Genomic DNA, 21,598 nt, shown 5'->3' on the forward strand with positions numbered 1-21,598 from the left:
TCAACATTATTTCTAATATCTCTGTAACCTTACTAGCTTTCATTAAGAAAACTGTGTCTTAAAGATTATAGGAACCGATAAACTTTGAGTTTGGGGCTGTAAAAACAAACTTGCTTCGTCCAAATAAAACACAGGTGTAACTGAAATCTGGATCATGGATTCACATGTTCAGCAGTTCATCTGAACTGAGAAAGATGAATTAAAGGTATCCTAGAAAACACGTACTTTGTTTAGAGTAAGAATGAATAAGCTTTAAAGTTCATTTTAATATTTCGTTTTATCCCCTCATAAAAAGTGAGACTAATCTTTTTTATGGTTTGCATCTATCAAGTGATCGGGATTTTAATCATGAACATGTTTCTGTTAATATAAAGTTCTTGGTCATGCCTCACTAAATAAAAAAACAATGCTTTTAAAGAAGAATGTGTATATTTCACAACTTTTTCAAATTCCAAAAGCGCATCTTCTCTGCTGCCACAAGATGGCAGCACATCCTTTTAAAGCTTACAGACCCTACTGAACATGACTCCAAACATGCCTGTGTATTTAAGGTTTTGCATTCATTTTAAGCGTTTTAAGCATTGTATTTGTAAAAGACCAGGAAGGTACGGGAGCATAACAGTAGCATAGTAAAAAGCAATCTCACCCTTGTAGGGCCTTTTCCCCGAACGAGTCACCCTTCCCCAGAGTACGCAGGTAGACGGGTTCCTGGCCCGGAGACTCCTCACGAGTCAATGTCACCTGAACGCAGACAGGATGGACATTAATGTGATGTTTCACATTTCATCACTACTTGCATTCATTTAAAAACTGACTTACTTTTCCTTTACTGATAATAAAGAAAGTGTCTCCTCGTGCCCCCTGTCTGATGATGTAATCGCCATCCTCATAGTGCGTCTGTAGGAAAGAGAGAGAACAACATGTGGAGATACAGATGAGGTACAAGTAAATGAATACTCAGAACATTAATGTTCAACTGTGTCCCTGCTAAGCCTAGAAAAAACAAAATTTTGTAATCAGACTGTGTTATATATTGGTCTACATACAAAAAAGAAAGAAAGTGTGGTCTTTAAAAACAGAAGATGAACTTGTTGACGTGCAAACACAAAACCCAGCTGATGTAAACGTCTCGCTGGAGAGACAGCAACCCCCAGCTGACACCCAGCATCTCTCTGACCCCCAGCGTGCTAACCTCGACCTCCAGACAGTCTGAAATCAGATATGACCAGCAGCATGGAAACTGAACCCCACCCACTCCGACACAAGCAAACACTCTGTTCCAAAATCACTTCCAATCTGACCTCCAACAAAACACACACACACCTCCTGCAGGGTGAGATCTGGGGGACGAGAGAGATGCTTGCGACGTCTCCTTTGGTTAGGGTTGGGAAAAGAAGCAGAGGTTAAACGGCCATGGCATTAATGGAAAGTCATTACGAATAAAAGCCTTTCTCTTATATATTGAATAAGATTTACAGCAACCCGAATGCAGCCGAAATGTATGAATGTCAATGATTTACATAAATATGACAGAGTCTGTGAAAACTAGGATCGAACATTTTGAGCTAACAAGCATCAAAGTTCGATTTGAACTATTTGACTATGATTTAGATAGTATTAAAGATATCAATGTTATATTTTCACAGAATGGTCTCTCCATTATGTAGGATGATTTTATGTAAATCTTCAATAGAAATTTGCTACAAATCACAAAAAAATAACTGGGTTTTCACAGACTGGGTCACAAATATCAAGTGCAAATAATACCTTTTCTCAGAACCACCTTCATTTTTCTTGACCATTTTTGTGGTGATCCCTCTCTCATTTTTAGTGGCTGTATACATGTTTTCAGCAAACATAAACAACGCAAAAGAGAGTTTTTGAGCTTGTTCAATTCATATGTGCAGTACTGTAGAAAACACTTTCTGCCCTAAACTTGGTACTTCTGAAACGCGGTAACGTGACGTCAGGTGCAAACAACCTATTCTGCATTGAGAAGGACTGATTGCCTTATTAACATATTGAAACATAAATAAATACATTTAGAAATGTAAAAATAAATGTAGAAATAAATAATTAAATTTTGTTATCACAAAAATGGTACAAAATGGATATTTTTGACAAATATATTTAATGATGTATTCATTTATCCATTTATTTATTCATTTATGTATTTATGCATGTATTAATTTATTCATTTCTACATTTCTAAATGTTTTTATTTGTTTATACTTAAGTCATTTTCCATCCTCCATATACGTATGATGTAATTTATTACATTGAAAAATGGTAAGATCCATGAAGTGTTTAAACACTTTTTTCTTCATTTTAATGCGTCGCACATGTTCTGCAACTTGATGTCAGAAAAACATTTCTTTTTACAACGTTTAATGTTTTAAAAGCGTGTAGTGTTCCTGGGAAAAAAATTATTGCAATGTCCAAAGGCAATGTCATTCATACATTTTTAAGTGCGTCTTAAGCATCCAAATGCTTTTTGGTGCCACTGCAGCTAAAATGTTTTAAGATAAGTGGATAAACAGAAACTGAAAGTACTCAGGCTGGGGTAAATATTCAGTATGTTATGTCTGATATTTTTAATGGCAGTCGGCTGCAGTGATTGTAGTGTGACACAGAGACTTCAAATGTAAGTTATTGTTTAGAATAGCAGTCCCTAAACCAATGCAAGTTCACAATTTCAGAGTCTCATTTCAAGTCGATTATGAGGCTCTTGAGTCCACATATTCAAAACATTTGTTTTACAAATCATTAAATTTCAGTCATATATTAGCCCAGGTCTGGACCACGGTCACATGATTATCAACAAATCCACACAACAACAACCTTAGTATCACAGGCAGTTTCTGCCAATCTCATATTAATCTTGAGTGTCTATACAGTAGTATTGCATACGTCGTATCTTCGAAGAGTATTTAGTTTGATCAAATTTATAAAAGAGAGATACAGCTGCACGATTATTTCCGATAAAAACACGAGCTGCTAGAGGTGGGACAAGTGGGGAGAGAGGGATGAAACTAAAGCACGAGCAAGCAACACATCATCACATTAATCCCTTCGTGTTTTGTACATTATGCATGTAAACACCGATTGTCAATAAAACACAGATGTATGACTTAGTTTGACTTAATTCATGTCCTGCATCTTTTAGCACTGGGACCGCGGCATCTATCAGTTTCAAACAATCTCCAAATCCAGCGTTATATCCACCGCTTATTTAACGGAGCAGCGCAGATAACCTTGATGGTAAGCGGGTCTCGCTCGTCGGTTGGCTCATGGGTGGACTCTTTCTCTCGCCTTGCCGTGATTTTGGCCAATAAATTAATTAGGATCGTTGTGACGACAGAGGGATCCAGAATGAGAAAAAACTTTTCGAAAGAAGTTGGAGTGCTGGGGAAGTGTATCAAGTACAGAAATGGTACATCCAACTCGTTTTGTAACAAGTTGACCATGTTAAGCACGAGAAGCCAGCACATTTAACAGCGTAAATAAGTCAGAATGAATGACATAGCATGATAGAGAAGCTTTAAACTTTCGGTGCTGATGGGGTGAGGTAAGGTGAAGTAGACCATTATGTCTGTGAATGACAGACTGAATAAGGACTAAAATATCCACAACGACTATGGCACATTCTCCTTTGCTATACTTAGTTTAAAACATTGATTGTGTCTTTTTAATGCCTTGTGCAAAGTGGACGCCAGATGCCTTCTTTCTGAGAAGTCACAGAGGGAGTAAAATAATCTCCAAAAGTGACTTATTAAGACACTGAATACAAGAATCCAACAGGTACCAAAGAGTACACAACATGTATAGGATCGTAGTGTCTTTATATCTAGTGTTGGTTCTTCTGTCTAAACAACAAACATACAAACCGCAGATACCCACGGAGTGAATAAACAATCATCTATATCAGCTAGAGAGCTGTTTGCAGTGTCTGACTGTTCGGAGATCAGTTCAGGCTTTGGTTTAATAACGTCTGTGTTTGCTCAAGGATCAGGAAGATCTCTTACCTCCTCAAGGACGTCAGCCAGCTTACTCAGTATTTCCTCTGAAAGTCCTCGAAATGTCGGGACACTGCAAGTGAAACAAACCTTACATTATTACGGAGGAACAATGAATTTTACCTGTAAATGTAAATTGATGAAGACAGAAGTAATATAAAGATGGAGTGGCCTTGTTATATTCGGGTTTAATTGGTCAGACACATGTGAGAATGTGATCAGGATACGTTGCAGGTCAGACTTGAACCCAGACGATCGTTGTTGCTTTTGAAATAATGTTAACGTCTCATTATTTCAGACACGTTCAGCACTTTTTATCTTTTCTCATTCTCTCCACGTTGATTAATATTCCGAGCGGCGGGTGAATTTCCTCTCTCGCCCGAGACAGTGGACACAGCTGGTCACCATCACATTTCTGAATAAACCCAGAGCCACAGAAACAACCATACTATCACTTAATCACGATAATATAAAACTTCTAAATGCATCCGGTTACTTACGTAACAGAGGACAAGGTTTGTGTCTGGCTAATCTGTCCGTACACAGAGTAAAGACCTTACTTACATGACCTAATACAAGCTGTCATTTATAAAATACTAAATTAATCATGTTTATCATCAAACAGTAGGACAGGGTATCTGATCTGCCGTCCTGAGGGTATCAATTGTGCCCTGATGAGATTTGTACATGTTTGTCTTTTGCATCGGTGAATGCGGGCACACTCGCAGCTGCATCTCGTGTGTCATGAGATCCTCATAAATCAATAAGAGCTCATGCATAAATTTTTCACATGTCATAAAAAATTCACGAGTCCATTAAAATCTCCTATTACAGTATGTAAGATCTGAAGCAGTGCAGCATTAAGGTGAGCTGGAGGTGCACAGGTACCAAATCTGTTGCAGCCAAAGAGAGGATTCATTTTTAATAGCTGGTGCTTTAACTATTACTGTGTGATTTATATAATGCATTGTTGTATAAGAAGTGTGATTTGAACCAGATGATGAGAGAATGAAAATTCTGTCATGAATAACTCAACCTCAATTTCTTTTTTGGTCTGTTGAAAACAAAGAAAGATATTTCGAAAAATGTTAGCAACTGAGATTTCTGGGAAGGCGCACAAGAACTGTTTTTTTATTCTTAAAAATTATTTATTTTGTGTTCAAATGGTGCCCCAGAAATGTCAGTTGCTAATGTTCTTCCAAATATATTTCTTTGTGTTAAACAATTAAACAAACACATTCGTACAGGTTTGGAACAACTTGAGTATGAGTAATTCATGACAGAAGTCTCATTTTTGGGTGAACTATCCCTTTAAATTCACTTATCAGGAGATGCATAAGACATTTCAGAACAAATGTAGTAAAACATATTTTTACTTTTACAGTATTTGTGCAGATGGAACTACATACCTGCAAATAGTGTTACATCACAGGCATGTTTGCCTGACAAGATTTCCTTTGGGCTAAAATCGAGTCCATAATGACTCAGCGTCTGATGCTTCTACATGCACTAAGCTTTAATGTGAACAGCTGGTGAAGCGTCAATGAAAAACATAAAAGTCCTGTTTATGAATTTAAAAAAATATATATATATATAGCAGCAGAAATATGGTAATATTAACATTAAATGAAACCGCATTAGTTGATTCATAGAAAATGGTTTCATTTTCAAAATGTTCATTTTCATAATTTTTATACGTAAGACTAACATTGAGCTCATGAAAAGAGACGGAGGTGATATCATTAGCTTTAGAGACTCTTTGTTCCAATGAATGACTGAGGCTTCCAAAAAACTCTTCTGTTCCATCTTCAAGTCTTTGATGAAGATTCAGTTTCATTCAGATTTGGCTCAGGATCCCGACGAATTCAATCTTTAATATGTAAAATGTGCAGCATGTTCTCTTTTCTCTGCCATTATACAAATTAAATATCTGATGATAAAATGATAAAAAAAGAAAAAAGGTAGGATGGGAAGAATGAAGGCGGAGAGATAAAGAAAGGGGAGTGGCTTCAGAGAGCACACACTTTCATGATGATACATCTGCTCACCTTTTCAATAACTCCATGTATTCGGCGTGTTTGATGAGTCCCGTTCTCATCATGATAGTCTGGAAACACTGTCTGTCGATGGCCCATAACTTCACAGCGGTCACAGCTGAAACACACAGCATCAGTTCTTTGCCTTTAGTCTTCTTTCTCTTTCATATTTTGTAACATACTTAAAAAGAAACAAAACTTTTAGAGAGGAAACCATTTTAAGCACATTTTAGTAGATTTAATGCTCAAGCAAGAAAAAGCCAATGGGTAAGATAAATAAACTTCATTTGAGATATATTCTGCGACTGCAAATCGTAGCAGTGTTTTGTTTTTCAAATAAGTTGTTAAAAGAAAGTTTAGATATTTTTGCAGTGACTTCTGGGACTTCAAGCGGATTCCGTAGGCGTGCAAAGCTGCATTGGATGCATCCTTAATATCGAGAACACATCCGGGAACTTTCATGCCTTCTCTGTTCTTGTATTCTTGAGTATTGGGACTTGACGTTGACGGTTATTGAAGATGTAGAGCGAAAACACGAGGAACGCGGTGTTTTAAAGATACGCTGAAGAACGCATACGGCCTATATGAACCCTTTTAAAGTATACTCTGCTAACATGCTAGTATGCTGCTAATAAAAAGTAGCATACCACAGTACATTTAAACAAATTGGGAAAAATCCAAAAATATTTACTGATCTAAAATAAAACACAAAAAGCCAGGCAGGGAAACATAAAGTGACGACACAAAGATTGACGATTCAATCACTTTCAGTCTATTGACAAGAAGCATTTTTCATATCTGCAGACACAAGGTGACATAGATGTATGTGAATATGACTTTTGAAAACTGTGTTGATACCATAACGAAAGTAATAGTTTACAGTACTTGAATTTGCATAAAAAAAAGATGTGCAAAACACAGCACAGGGACAAACGTTCCAGCGTTGAGGAAGAATCGAAGCATAAATAAATAAACAGACGTGTGTTGAGATGAACCGATAGCGGAGAGCCCGCATCAGAACACAGTCACTGACTCATACAGCACAACTCATCTGACTTTATGATGGGCTCAAATCTTTTAATAGAGTCTGATGACGAAAGGAAATAAACAAGCCTTTCGAAACAAAACTATGCTGCACGTCAGTTATTTATCAATTGAGGTGATAACATTCATCATTTATCACACTGAGCTTAACATTAAAACCCCTCTGTGATGAGGTAACACAATATTGGCAATTTAGCAATATTGGCTTTCTTAGGAGGCTGTAAGAAAAGTCAACGGTCTGGAAAGTGTCGTGGGCTGTTGGCGGATGGCTTCACGTGCATGTTCAATATGCCATTGACCACCAGGTTTCTAATCTAGCATAACCAATGGGATTTCTATGGTCAACCAGTTTCCCTGGCTGTGTTTTTTTCCACCAGCACCAAACCAGGACTAATCTGCGTGGAAATTCATGGTGGTCTTTTTTATCAGGGCACCCAGGTGGTCTGTCTGGACGTGAGATTATACTTTTTACAATAGCTTTAATAATCAAAATAGCAGTTTGCTGATTGTTCCATGAGATAGGCCTGTTTTATAGGCTCTACTCTCAATTACCTTCAGAAACAAAACCTAAATCTCTTTAAATACACAAACAGATTACGAAAGATCATCACAGATGTGCGTGGTCGTGTTTTCTTTTTAAAGCAACAGTTACATTTAATGTTATTAGCACTGTTATTTCTAGTGGTGGTGACAATAAAACTTAAAGTCTTAAAACTGCTGCTTTTAAGATGTTTTTGGATTCTATATCTTATGTGTGTTTTGAGACATCTGAGGTGATGATTTTTTAAATCCTATTTCTAAAATACAATAACAAACTACCCTTTTGGCTCTGTCGACTGTTCTCTTTTCTTCAAGCCAATATCTCTAAATAAACCTGAAACGAACCGTCGCCAATAGTTCTAATGACAGACAGAATGACTGAGCTTTTTATATTAATACCAGATAAAGAAATCTGATATTTCATAAGAATAAGAGATAAAGACAGCAATTATTCATTTTTAAAGTTTAGCACAGTAAACAGGAGGGAGTACAAACAGCTAAAGTGGATATAACCAGACTTTATAATCACAGAAACAAATTAGATTTTTAGATTTGCTTGAAAACTCCACATCTAGAATATTCTAACAAATTTTGCAGATGTGCAAATGACTGATGAATGATTTTCCATTCAAAGGCTGAACAGAAGGGTATAAACAAATTTCCCTAAATCCCTCAATTCGTCTACCATGAGGGGTAGCTAAGGCTGAGTTTTCTGCCAGTCTGACTGGCAGGTATAAACTAAATACAACAGACCTGTATTATAATCTGCCCCCGGGAGCGACCGATTAGGGGATTGAGAAAGAGAGTGATACATGAAGAAAGCAAGACAGAAACCTACCAATGCTATCCGTTTATATTGGGTAGCTCATCGTTCTCTTTTAGCTCATTGCTTTTTCTTTCTTGCATCTCTGGCAAACAAAGAAAGAGCAAGGACCAAAAAGAGATGAGCCACACAATGGATAAACAGATATCCCCAGTAGATTAGCTATTTAGTGCAAAAAACTGCCGTTGTGCAGACGGGTGACTATTTACACTCTGAAACACCCACTCAGTGCTGCCTATTAAAGAGCAAACTCAGAAAATCGGCTCCCGTTCGGACCCATAATGACATTCAGCCCCCTGGCAGAACAGAATTTATCAGATGCACCCATCAACTAAAAAATATCCACCTACACAGCCGCAATCCAACATATGTTCATAAATACAACATCGCTCGTGCTGCATTTCACATTTACTGCATATTTATCCGAATCTGAATCCCTCCATAAAGCTAGATCAAATGTCCATTTCACTAAGTCTGACACAGCTACTATCCATTGATTTATGCATGCATATCACACCCGAAAAAATCACCGGCCATCACTGAACATGGAAGAGATCTTATTTCTAATCAAAGACTGCGTTGTTATCCAAAGAGAAATGTGACATTAAATGTGATTTCGGCTGGTCGGTGTATGAATGGTATATATGATTGAAATGGACTAAAAAGGTGGGTTTGATTTTTCCCTAGTTTTTTACAGCAAAGACAAACAGTTTTTAGACTCATTTTAGCTATATTGCCTGTGTGATGTGGGAACATTTTAACAGTGCCCTTCACACCATAAGCACCCAGCGACGCTGATAAAAAAGATGTTGTCAATTAGCATAGAATCCCAGAAAGGACGCACGTCCCAGCATGCTCTCTGATAGCACATGAGGGAGAGGGAATATTTCACTACAGAACCTGCCGTGACATGACCCGTTCTCTCCCAATCTTATAGCGACAGATTCCTGTCTCCTCCAAAAATCAGTTGCGGTTTACTGGTGGTTTTATTACACTTTTATTTTCCAGTGAGATAATTCCAGACTACAATCGGAAATAATGTAATATATTTTAAACTGATGTGCAATTTGTGAAGTAAATACCAGTGCAGCAGAAGAATCATTTGGTTTATATATGCATGATAAATGACCCAGAAGAGATGAGATGGGTCCGACAGACAGACATTATGATGTCATCAGTGCCGATTTGATTTTAAATGCTGATTGTTGTAACAATGTTAAATCCACCAGCTGACCGTAAGACTCCATGGTCAGTATGTGCAGTCATCAACGTTTTACTGAGAATTGACAGGCATTGAAAAGGATTCTGGAATTGGGCTGTGAATCAAAATCAAATCATAGGGTGCTCTAATATTCCCACCCATAGTATGAAGAATCACTATAATAATCTGCCTCCATCATGACAGAAACCGTAAACCTCAGGGAAAGAGAATATGAACACAAGATATTCTCAAAGCCACATCAGCAGCAGTATCCTGGAAACAGAGACATTTCCATTCTGCTCCTTCTCCGAAGAAAATGCTCTTATCACTATAAACTTTACAACATTTCTCAAGGACCATTTCTATTCATTTCAATGGTAAGAAGAAAAACAAATCGATGCAGTCTTGGTCTGCCAAGGATGTGGAGTCAAACAAATAAGCAAAAGATCCAAAACAAGATAGGAGAGTCATTCTATTAGAGAGATAGAGAGATGCAGGCAGCTGCTAAACACCAATGGGCATCTGTAGAGTTTACAAACTATAAATCTAACACTGTATGAAGATATAAGCTTTTGGGTGTTTTTACTAATGACCTCTCAGAATAACAGATTAGGGGATTTTCAGAACATGCCAAAATAAAAATAAGGCAGACTATCACTATTGCTATAAAGCATATTCTTAAAAATTTACTAATTTGGATAAATCCACTGACAAGTTCTTCCTGTTTGTAACAGCCTAAGAATTTGTACAAAATAGCAGATTGCACAAAATTCAATGAGAATGGAAGAGTAAAGCTCTTGCCTTTTCTGTCTACATCATACGGCCGGTGCTTAGCAATGGCAAGTGCCGACGGCTCATTGGCTAAAAGTTTCATCAGGGACCAACACCTCCAGCATCACTGCTCAATTCTCCGCTGGATTGCTTCAAACAGAAATCACATCTGAAGAAAATCTAATTTCTGGTCCGGATTGATGGGCTCCGCTAAATTTGACTTGACCAAAACAAGTTCAGTGTGAAATGAAATGCAAACTGAACCTCTAATGGGTATTTTTCTCTCAGCCAAACAGAGAAAAGCACATTTCAGAAGTAAAACTCCAACTGTTTTATGCAGTTCTCATCATCACGATTGCTGCGGGGTGGCAGTGTGAGATATCGGCTGCACTGACATGAAGGTCATATTCATTCCTCAGACTTGCTTTTTCTGTTTCTCTTGCTTTCCATGCCTCTGTTTATCCACAAATCATAGGCTGGTAGTGCAGCAAATTGAGGTAAAATGTCAACTGTCTGACTGATGAAGTGATGTTGGACAAAGGACCTTAAAATCTCCAAATTCAACCACAATACATCATTGGCATGCAGTAGGTTATATCAACAGAATTCATCCTGCCAGTGACTATGCTAATATAGATCTACGCTAAAAATGTAAAATACTACATATCCACTCGACTAGTTCTAACTGTCAGGTCTCGGGTATAATCACCTGTCTGCATTTCACTGTCTCTGTGTATGTGCATGTAGTCGAGTGCCCTCTCATCTCTTTATTCATTTCCATTATTAGCCTTCATTCCCCTCACTTGGTGTACTCATTAATTATGCCCTATTTATTTCTCTGTGTTTCTGTGTTTTTATGTTACTCCTGAGGTTTGTGTTTGTTGAAATTCAACAGAAACTGGACTGGAATGGCCCAATACATCTAGAAACGCTGATGTGAAATGCAAATTAGGAATGGTCTCTTCATTTTTTCCACGGCTGTATATGCATTAATGTTCCAATGATTCTGCACAACAGATAGACTTAATCTCAATTACCTCACAAAAGCAAACACATCCTGATTTTCACATTAAATTAATATCACCAGCACTGACACATTTGCAAAATGTATTGTAAATAATTGATTTATCACCCAGCTGTTACACAAATAATAGCGGTGATTCATAAAATTTCTCATTGCTCAAAGATCTATTTTCTTTGTTACTTTTCATCTTTCGGCTTTTATTGTCAATCCTCATGTTCCCTTTAATCCACTAAAATGTTTCTTCTCCACTCTATGAAAACCATTACAATCACTGATCATACACACATACACATGCACACACAGAAACACACACAGTATATAAGAAACTAATGTGGTTGTACAAGTTGTGGTTTGTTTGTGTTAAAATGGTTTGTCTTGTTTAGCAAACAAGAACATAAAAAGTTTCTCATTTTAAAATCAATACACAGTACTTACAAAGACTTGTATCTGCAATACAGACTTAACTCTCCAAAGCACATGGATGCCATATTAAACTTTTCTTTTCATAGTGTTTGTTTTCCTGCAGGCTAATAATAAACTTGCTTGGATGTCTCTATGTTTCTCTAACAATATCTGGAGAGCATCCACATGGGTTACAACAATGCAATAGAAGGTCCTTTCAAAGGAATGAAACACTGGGGCTTCTCTCACTGTTGTTTATGGCGGTGAAAGGATGGGTGTGTGAGATCACTTCAGGTCATAAACAACAAATATGGCATATTTGATATGGCTTCTACAGAGAAATAATTTACATTCAAACGCCAGTGGAAACAAACTACAACAACATGTTTGAAAAAGAAAGAGTGAGAGAGACTAAGCAAGAGAGAGAGAGAGAGAGAGAGAGTGACCATACATGCAGCTATGCAAACACAACTACATTTTTCGAGAACTATAAAAGTATCAGAGCTCTACAGGTGCTTCAAGATGCCATTGAAGAACCGTTTTTGTCTAAATGGCTCTATAAAGAACCTTTAACATCCAAAGAACCTTTGGATTTCACAAAAGTTTAGATTATAAAAAGGTAAGAAAGATATGGTGCTTTAAAGAACCTTTGACTATGACATCTTTATGGAGCCAAAAAATAGTTCTTTTACACTCTTAAAAATAAATGTTCTTCACATTGATGCCATTTTGGGTTCCACAAAGAAACATTTAGTCAAAGATTCTTTGAAGAACCATCTCAATCTTACCTTTTCATAATCTGAAGAATCCTTTTTCACCACAAAGAACCTTTTGTGAAACAGAAAGGTTCTTCTAATGTTAAAGGTTCTTTATAGAACCTTTTTTTAAAGGAGTCATATGGCCCGAATACATATTTTTCTGTGTTATAAGTTTCTCATGCATGTATTAGAGACGTAAAATTTAAAGTGTTGGAACAAAACATGCATTCTATCTAAAAGCAAATGCTCACCCAGACCTGCCTGAAATGCCTTGTGTAACCACATCCCCCCAAATCTACGAAAGTTTGCTGTATCATTTGACTAAGACCACCCAAATGTATACCTGTCAGTACAATTGCTTTGGAACCTGATGTTCCAAATATGGTAAGAAGCGTTACATTTCCGTTACACGCTTGCAGTATTCGACCAATCACAAGGCACTGGTTAATTGGCCAATCATAGCACACCTCGATTTTCAGAGCGTTTCAGAGAGGCGGAGCAAAGAAGAGATACAAACATGTACGGTATGTGGAAAATTGTCGTGATCCTAGTATTTGTCTTGACTGTCTGTACTGTGTTGTTGTGTCAAACTCGTGCGGAGTCAGTTTGACAGCTCCGCACGTGTTTGGTGTCTACGTCATTGCCCCGCCCCCCGTGTCTCCTCCAGGCTTTCCCCCGCACCGGGTTTCCATCACATTATCACTTTACCACTTAGTCATTTAATATCTCATGTCCCTTTACTCGTTCCCATTAGTAATTATTTAATCGCTCTCACCTTTAGCTTGTTCCCGCCGTTTGGTTCCCCTCTATTTAATCCCTCTTGTCTTCTCGTTCTTTGTCAGATCGTTGTGTGTGTTAGCTCACGTTCCTGACTCTTCAAGTCTAGTACCTTGTCAAAGTTTTGTGATTTATTCCTGTCTTAGTCCCCGAAGTCTTCGTACCCTAGGTTAGCTTTTTGCTTTCAAGTTTTTGTTTTTTGCCCATTAGTCCGCGCTGGCGATCTGGACCCTGGTGTACTGCACGCTGCTGACTTTTCTCCACCTGGTGGTCTGCATCTCTCGTGGGACACTGGTTGGCGGGTGGAGGTTCTCCCCGCCGTACGTCCGCTCAGCATTATACTTCTCCCGGTCTGGGTATTCTACTGCTCTCCCGTAGTCCCGACGGATCGAGATCCTTCTCCGCCGGGCTTACGCGGTTTTCCTCTCCTGGCGTGTGTCATTTTGTGGGTCCTGCCCGGGTTCAAATAAAGAATTCTTGTTCTGCTCTGCATCTGAGTCTCCAAGTCTCCTTTCTCGTCCCAGTGTCATGACAGAACGATCTGACCAAACTGGTGACTCAGCAGGGATGGACCCCCTCCGCAACGCGATTCAGCAGCAGGGAGTCGCGCTCGGACAGCAAGCCACACGCTTAAACGTCACGGCACAAGATGTGGGAGTTCTTGCGGGTCAAGTTTCCGAGTTAGCGGCACTGGTCACGGAACTACGGAGAGAGCTTGCGGTGAGTCGTGCTTCTCCTGATTCCTCGGGTAGTGGACGTCTAGTTGATGCAGAACCCCATGTCAACAGCCCTCCTACCTTCGATGGAGAGCCGAATGCCTGCCGTCCTTTCCTCTCCCAGTGCGCACTCGTCTTCTCTCTCCAACCCCGCCGCTATGCCACTGAAGAATCCCGAGTGGCGTTCGTGTTGACGCTGCTGACGGGTCGGGCAAGAGAGTGGGGAACAGCCGTGTGGGACGCTCAGGCTCCGTGTTGTCTCTCCTTCGCGGCCTTTCGAACGGAGATGACGAGACTTTTCGACAGATCGGCTCAGGGAGATCAGGCGGCCGCTCAGCTCTCGCGTCTGTCCCAGGGTCGGAATTCTATTACGGACTACTCCATTAAGTTCCAGACCTTAGCGGCCGTCTGCGACTGGAATGAGGGAGCTCTTCGTGCCCGGTTCCTGGACGGGGTAAATCCCATGATCGCGGATGAGATCGCTGCTCTCGATGCTCCTCGGGACTTGGAGGCTCTAACCACCCTTTGCCTCCGCGTCGAGGCTCGAATCAGCAACCGTCGACGCCGGCAGCTCTCTCCTCCCTCCTGGCGTAGTCGGGAGGGCAATGCGAGTCCCAGGTATGCAGAAGCCAGCTCCGTCGAGGAGCCGATGCAAGTGGGTAGTTCTCGCCTGACGTCTGTTCAGAAGCAACAGCGGCTTTTGGGGGGTCTCTGTTTCTACTGTGGCAAACCGGGACATCAAGTCACGCAATGTCCGTTAAAAGGGCGCGCCCATCCGTAGAGCGGAGAGTCCGGGTGGGCGTCATTCCTTTTGCCTCTCCTATTTCCCGTTCCGTGCTGCCGTTCCGCATCCAGTTTGACGGGCGGAGTCATACCGGCGAAGCTCTTCTCGACTCGGGTGCGGAGGGTAGCTTTCTCGATTCCACTACCGCCGCCTTGTGGAGGATTCCTATTAAAGCTCTCATCCAGCCAATCTCGGTCCAGACGCTAGCGGGACGTCCATTCGCCACTATAACTCACGTCACTCCTCACGTAAGACTTTTTCTTTCTGGTAATCATTGTGAGAGCATTGAGCTGTACATCCTCGATTCCCCCAATACTCCCCTCATATTAGGGCATCCTTGGTTGTCACAGCACAATCCTCACATTGATTGGGTTAAAAATTCTGTATTGGCCTGGAGCCTTTCTTGTCACGTGTCTTGTTTGGGCGCTGCCCCGTCTCCTGTCTGTGTGTCTTCTGTGTTGCAGGATGATAGCCCTGACCTATCTGGGGTTCCGGAGGAATATCACGATCTGGGTCCGGTGTTCAGTAGGTCGCGAGCCACCTCTCTCCCTCCGCATCGCCTCTACGACTGTGCCATTGATCTCCTTCCAGGCACTTCTCCGCCCAAGGGGCGTCTCTATTCATTGTCCGCTCCGGAGAGAGAGGCCATGGACAAATATATCCAAGAAAGCTTGCAGACTGGACTCATACGTCACTCCTCCTCCCCAGCAGGTGCTGGGTTTTTCTTCGTCCAGAAGAAGGACGGATCATTGCGTCCCTGCATTGATTATCGAGGGTTGAATGAGATTACTGTGAAGAATAAGTACCCCTTACCTCTCATGTCAACCGCTTTCGAACTCTTGCAGGGAGCTCAGGTCTTTACTAAACTAGACCTACGCAATGCTTATCATCTGGTCCGTATCCGGGAGGGGGATGAGTGGAAGACGGCATTTAATACACCTTCGGGACATTTTGAGTATAAAGTTCTCCCTTTTGGTTTGACCAATGCTCCTGCCGTTTTTCAGGGCCTCGTTAACGCTGTGTTGGGCGACATGCTTAATCGCTTTGTTTTTGTGTACCTGGATGACATTCTGATTTTTTCCCGTTCTCTCCAGGAGCACACTCGACACGTGAGAGAGGTTCTCCAGCGTCTTTTAGAGAATCAACTGTTTGTCAAGGCGGAGAAGTGCGAGTTCCACGCTGTCTCAGTTTCGTTCCTTGGCTATGTAGTCTCCCCCAAGGGCATTAACCCTGATCCAGCCAAGATCAGAGCCGTCGCCGAGTGGCCCGTTCCCGACTCTCGTAAGGCTCTTCAGCGGTTCCTGGGCTTCGCCAATTTTTATAGGCGATTCATCCGGGGTTTCGGCCAGATTGCCGTTCCGCTCACTGCATTAACTTCCACCAAGGTTGCGTTCAGGTGGAATACCATAGCACAGGTAGCCTTTGACAACCTTAAGTCCCGTTTTGTCTCTGCCCCTGTACTTTGTTTTCCAGAACCTGAACGCCAGTTCATTGTCGAAGTTGATGCTTCCGATGTCGGGGTAGGCGCGGTTCTGTCTCAGCGGTCCAGTCTGGATGGGAAGGTGCATCCTTGTGCCTTTTACTCCCATCGCCTCAGCCCTGCCGAGCGAAACTACGACATAGGTAACAGGGAGCTTTTGGCGGTTCGACTGGCCTTGGGTGAGTGGCGTCACTGGCTGGAAGGAGCAGCACAGCCTTTCTTGGTCTGGACGGATCATAAGAACCTGGAGTATATCCGTTCAGCCAAGAGGCTTAACTCTCGCCAGGCCCGCTGGGCACTCTTTTTTGGTCGATTTCGCTTCACCATCTCGTACCGGCCAGGTTCTAAGAACGTCAAGCCTGACGCGCTCTCTCGTCTCTTCGAGGCTTCAGGGGATGAGTCTCCGGCTGTGGCCATTCTCCCCAGGGGGATGGTGGTCGGAGCTGTCACCTGGGATCTTGAACGGCGAGTAGAGCTGGCCGGTCGAGAGGTGCAAGTACCAGGAGAGTGTCCAGTGGGAAGGCTGTTTGTTCCGGTGAGGCTGCGTCCTGAGGTCCTGCAGTGGGGTCACTCCTCCAAGTTGGTCGGCCATCCAGGTAATCGGGGAACCCTGGCTTCCGTCCGTCAGCGGTTTTGGTGGCCCTCCATGTTCTCTGATGTTAAACAGTTTGTGTTGGCTTGCCCCGTCTGTGCCCAATGTAAGTCCTCTCATCGTCCTCCTGCTGGTCTGCTACGCCCGCTTCCCATCCCCTCCCGCCCATGGTCACACATCGCCTTGGATTTCGTCACTGGTCTTCCTCCCTCTGGCGGCAACACCGTCATCCTTACGGTGGTGGACCGTTTCTCCAAAGCGGCCCATTTCGTCCCCTTGCCCAAGCTTCCCTCTGCCCGGGAGACTTCTCAACTGATGGTGGACCACGTCTTTCGGTTACATGGGTTACCCTCTGACGTGGTATCCGATAGGGGGCCTCAGTTTACGTCCCGGTTTTGGAAGGAGTTCTGTAGACAGATCGGGGCCTCTGCGAGTCTGTCTTCTGGTTTTCATCCCCAGACTAATGGGCAGTGTGAGCGAGCCAACCAGGATCTCGAGCGTAGACTCCGCTGTCTAACATCTCAGAACCCCGGTACCTGGAGCCATCAGCTCGCCTGGATTGAATATGCTCACAATTCCCTTCCGGTCACCTCCTCAGGTATGTCTCCCTTTGAATGTTCTGTGGGTTACCAACCGCCTTTGTTTCCCTCCCAGGAGCTCGACGCTGCGGTCCCCTCTGCTCTGGCCTTCGTTCGGCGCTGTCGTCGCACCTGGACGAGGGCCAGAGGGGTTCTGGCCCGAACCTCTCAGAGAACCAAGACAGCGGCCGATCGGCGCCGGTCCTCTCCCCCGACCTATGTGTGTGGTCAGCGGGTATGGCTCTCCACGTTGGACCTTCCTCTCCGGGTGCCCTCTCGTAAGCTGGCCCCCAGGTTCATTGGGCCATTCCGTATCACCAAGGTGGTTAATCCGGTGGCCGTCCGGCTCAAGCTTTCTCCTAATCTTGGTCGTGTTCACCCTGTTTTTCATGTTTCCAGGGTCAAGCCCGTTGTCATTTCCCCCCTTAACCCTGCTAGTAAGCGCCCCTCCCCTCCTCCCCCGCGTCTCGTGGACGGTTCGCCGACTTACACTGTCAGGAAACTGTTGGATGTTCGTCGGCGGGGCCGGGGGTTTCAATATTTGGTGGACTGGAAGGGGTATGGCGCAGAGGAGAGGTGTTGGGTGCCGTCTCGGGACGTCCTGGACCGGTCACTCATTGTGGATTTCCACCGGAAGCGAGGTGAGCCCCCTCCCTAGGCGTCCTGTGACGCCGGTGGGGGGGGGGGGTACTGTCGTGATCCTAGTATTTGTCTTGACTGTCTGTACTGTGTTGTTGTGTCAAACTCGTGCGGAGTCAGTTTGACAGCTCCGCACGTGTTTGGTGTCTACGTCATTGCCCCGCCCCCCGTGTCTCCTCCAGGCTTTCCCCCGCACCGGGTTTCCATCACATTATCACTTTACCACTTAGTCATTTAATATCTCATGTCCCTTTACTCGTTCCCATTAGTAATTATTTAATCGCTCTCACCTTTAGCTTGTTCCCGCCGTTTGGTTCCCCTCTATTTAATCCCTCTTGTCTTCTCGTTCTTTGTCAGATCGTTGTGTGTGTTAGCTCACGTTCCTGACTCTTCAAGTCTAGTACCTTGTCAAAGTTTTGTGATTTATTCCTGTCTTAGTCCCCGAAGTCTTCGTACCCTAGGTTAGCTTTTTGCTTTCAAGTTTTTGTTTTTTGCCCATTAGTCCGCGCTGGCGATCTGGACCCTGGTGTACTGCACGCTGCTGACTTTTCTCCACCTGGTGGTCTGCATCTCTCGTGGGACACTGGTTGGCGGGTGGAGGTTCTCCCCGCCGTACGTCCGCTCAGCATTATACTTCTCCCGGTCTGGGTATTCTACTGCTCTCCCGTAGTCCCGACGGATCGAGATCCTTCTCCGCCGGGCTTACGCGGTTTTCCTCTCCTGGCGTGTGTCATTTTGTGGGTCCTGCCCGGGTTCAAATAAAGAATTCTTGTTCTGCTCTGCATCTGAGTCTCCAAGTCTCCTTTCTCGTCCCAGTGTCATGACAGAAAATACTGCGTTTGTGAACATTAAATCGTGTCTACACATTGCATTACATCTAAAAGAATCCATAATAATTGTTTTAGCCCTGACATACCCCTTTAAGAGTGTAAATAAAAATGTTTGATTTCCACAAATGTCTTCGGATCTTCGGATGTTAAAGGTTCTTTATGGAACCATTTAGACAAAAAGGGTTCTTCTATGGCATCAAAGAACCTTTTGACGCACCTTTATTTTTAAGAGTGTATGACATTGCTGTGAAGAACCTTTTAAGCACCTTTATTTGTATTTTTTTTCTTGAGTGAGATTAAGACAATGCTGCACTCAGTCATGCATGCATGTTGTATGTCATGTTATATATTTGGCCGCGTGTAGAGAGATCAGACACATGCATGTCTTCTAATCCCACGCCAGCTCACTTCCTGTCCCAGACGCTAACCAGAGACCAGGAACCATAAACACAGCCAGCGGAGAAGAGAGAGCAGGAGAAAAGAGGATGAAGAAACAGAGCCAAACAGAGGAAAGAAGAAAATATCCATAAAGGACACAGGGGACAAACAAATTAAATGGAAAATGGAAAAAGAAATGAGGGGAAAGACTTGAAAATGGTTTAGACACAACAGCACACAGGCCTGTGCATATGAGATGATCTGCTTAAAAGGAAACAATAGGAATTATGGGATAACAGAGCTCATTACAACTAGAATTTAGCATTATGTGAACAACAGACATAACCACAATACAGAGGTTTTTGGTGGTTGTTTCTTGCCTGTTTTATTGTCCACCAAGCAAAAATTCTGCATACTGATCACTTAGAAAGTAATATCACACCTCTCCTAAGCAAACTCCTAATTTGAGATCATTCATTTTCATAGTGCATATAAATTACACACTGAAGCTTTGTTTAAATGCATAACATGTACTGTATGAGCAATAATATTACAAAGGCTTGTCTCTCTCAGCACATACATTACTTCTGTTAAATTCACTTCCACATACAGACACACAAAACAAGATAATTTATTTTATCTTAGTTTTGCTCAACCCTTGTGAATCTCTCAGACTGGCCTCCTTATTGATGAGAGCACAGATCACTATCACAGATGAAGCGAAGACACTTTTGTCTTCATTAACATCAAGAATTATTTGCCCAAGAGGGAATCCCACAGCAGGAAGAAAGTAAATGTGTCCTGGGAAGAACTCTGAAATCTAATCTTTTTAACTTTGATATCATATTTTTAACTATAATAAACTAACAATGACAATAAATCGCTCTTATGCTATTTTATTTTAGAAATATAAATAAAATTATATTTTACAAACAGTTTGTTTTAAATTTTTGCTGATAAACCATAGGTTTATTTGTCAACTACCTGCATACTGGATTTTTTATTAAAATGTTTGCTTTGACTTTGAGTCACCAGATTCAGATTTATACAGTATCACTAAATCTACCAGTAGATTTTGACCTTCTGGGGACATTTTGTAGGTCCTCATGAGGGAAAACCGCTTATAAATCATACAGAATTATATTTATTGAAAATAAAAAACAAATGCAGAAAGGTTTGTTTCATTATTAGGTTTAGGTGTTGGGGTGGGGCTAGGGGATTAAATACATCAAAACCCTGAAATAAAATCAATGGCAGTCTATGGAATGTCCCCATAAAACTAGTTTGTGTGGGTGTGTACTCACTTTTTACTGTGGCCGTCCTGGTACAGTTATAAAGGATGGCAAGCTCTCCAAAGACCTTTCCTGGTCCCATGGTGCACAGCTTCAATCCCTCCTTAGTCACTTCAACTTTCCCCTCTAAAGGTAAATAAAAACAAACCACAATTTATATACATGTTTAGTCATGAATTATTTAGTAAAGTTTACACACAAATACACATTCTTATTCAACATAACTGGCTTAATTCAACATAGTGGAGTCACTGGAAGTTCACAATTCAATGCAAATAATTCATTTTCTTAATCCAAACACTTCTTTGTGTGTGGAACAACAGGAAGTTTAAAAGCACTTCTCACTTTTCAACACATGTGATAACAGACACCTGTCTGTGACTCTCTGACACTGTCAATGGCCATATAACACAAGAAAGATACACAAATGGTGTGAAGGTCACCTTAGGCATTTAGAGATGAAAGAATGAAGAAACCAGAATAGTAGAGGAAAGAGAGAGAGAGTTGATGACCCTTATCTCATGGCAGACTATATTACTATATTATCATAAATATTCAGCTCTGGCAGGAAAGGATTATGGGGTAGAATGATTTTCATGTGCTCTTGATCCAACTAAACCTTTGACAAGGGTCTGAAACAGTATTTTGAAATGTGTTTTGTTTTAGAAAAATTGTTTTTGTCTTTGTCACAGTGAATGTACACCATATATTTTTCTGATATTTCTGAAAAATACCAAATGCACGCAGATACATTTAGAAGATAAACCCATCAAGTAAAACTGCGCCTGTCACAAAAAGAGCTTCATCCATAGTTCCTCGTATTTTTGTTGCGTTCAATTATTTTCCATGTGTCACCACATCGTAAAAACGTTTAAATGGACCTCTCTGATCACAAGCTTAATGACTGTAGGAACATA

At 41.7% G+C, this 21,598-nt stretch overlaps 1 protein-coding gene across 3 annotated transcripts in view; it reads right to left on the reverse strand.

Annotated features, from left to right (window-relative positions):
* The window catches only part of prkg1a (protein kinase cGMP-dependent 1a), a 43,853-nt gene that overhangs the window by 10,167 nt on the left and 12,088 nt on the right, over positions 1-21,598 (reverse strand). For all 3 annotated transcript variants that reach the window (XR_013787598.1, XR_013787599.1, XM_079473677.1), the window contains exons 3-7: positions 20,694-20,807; positions 6,065-6,170; positions 4,026-4,089; positions 820-897; positions 647-741 (exon numbers count right to left, since the gene is read on the reverse strand). Coding sequence is in view for 1 of the 3 variants with exons in the window: in XM_079473677.1 (XP_079329803.1) it covers positions 647-741; positions 820-897; positions 4,026-4,089; positions 6,065-6,170; positions 20,694-20,807 (457 nt within the window). In the remaining 2 variants the exon portion in view is untranslated. The remainder of the gene's footprint in view (positions 1-646; positions 742-819; positions 898-4,025; positions 4,090-6,064; positions 6,171-20,693; positions 20,808-21,598) is intronic.

The sequence above is a fragment of the Barbatula barbatula genome (genome assembly GCF_947034865.1).
Source record: "Barbatula barbatula genome assembly, chromosome: 14".
NCBI lineage: Eukaryota > Metazoa > Chordata > Actinopteri > Cypriniformes > Nemacheilidae > Barbatula > Barbatula barbatula.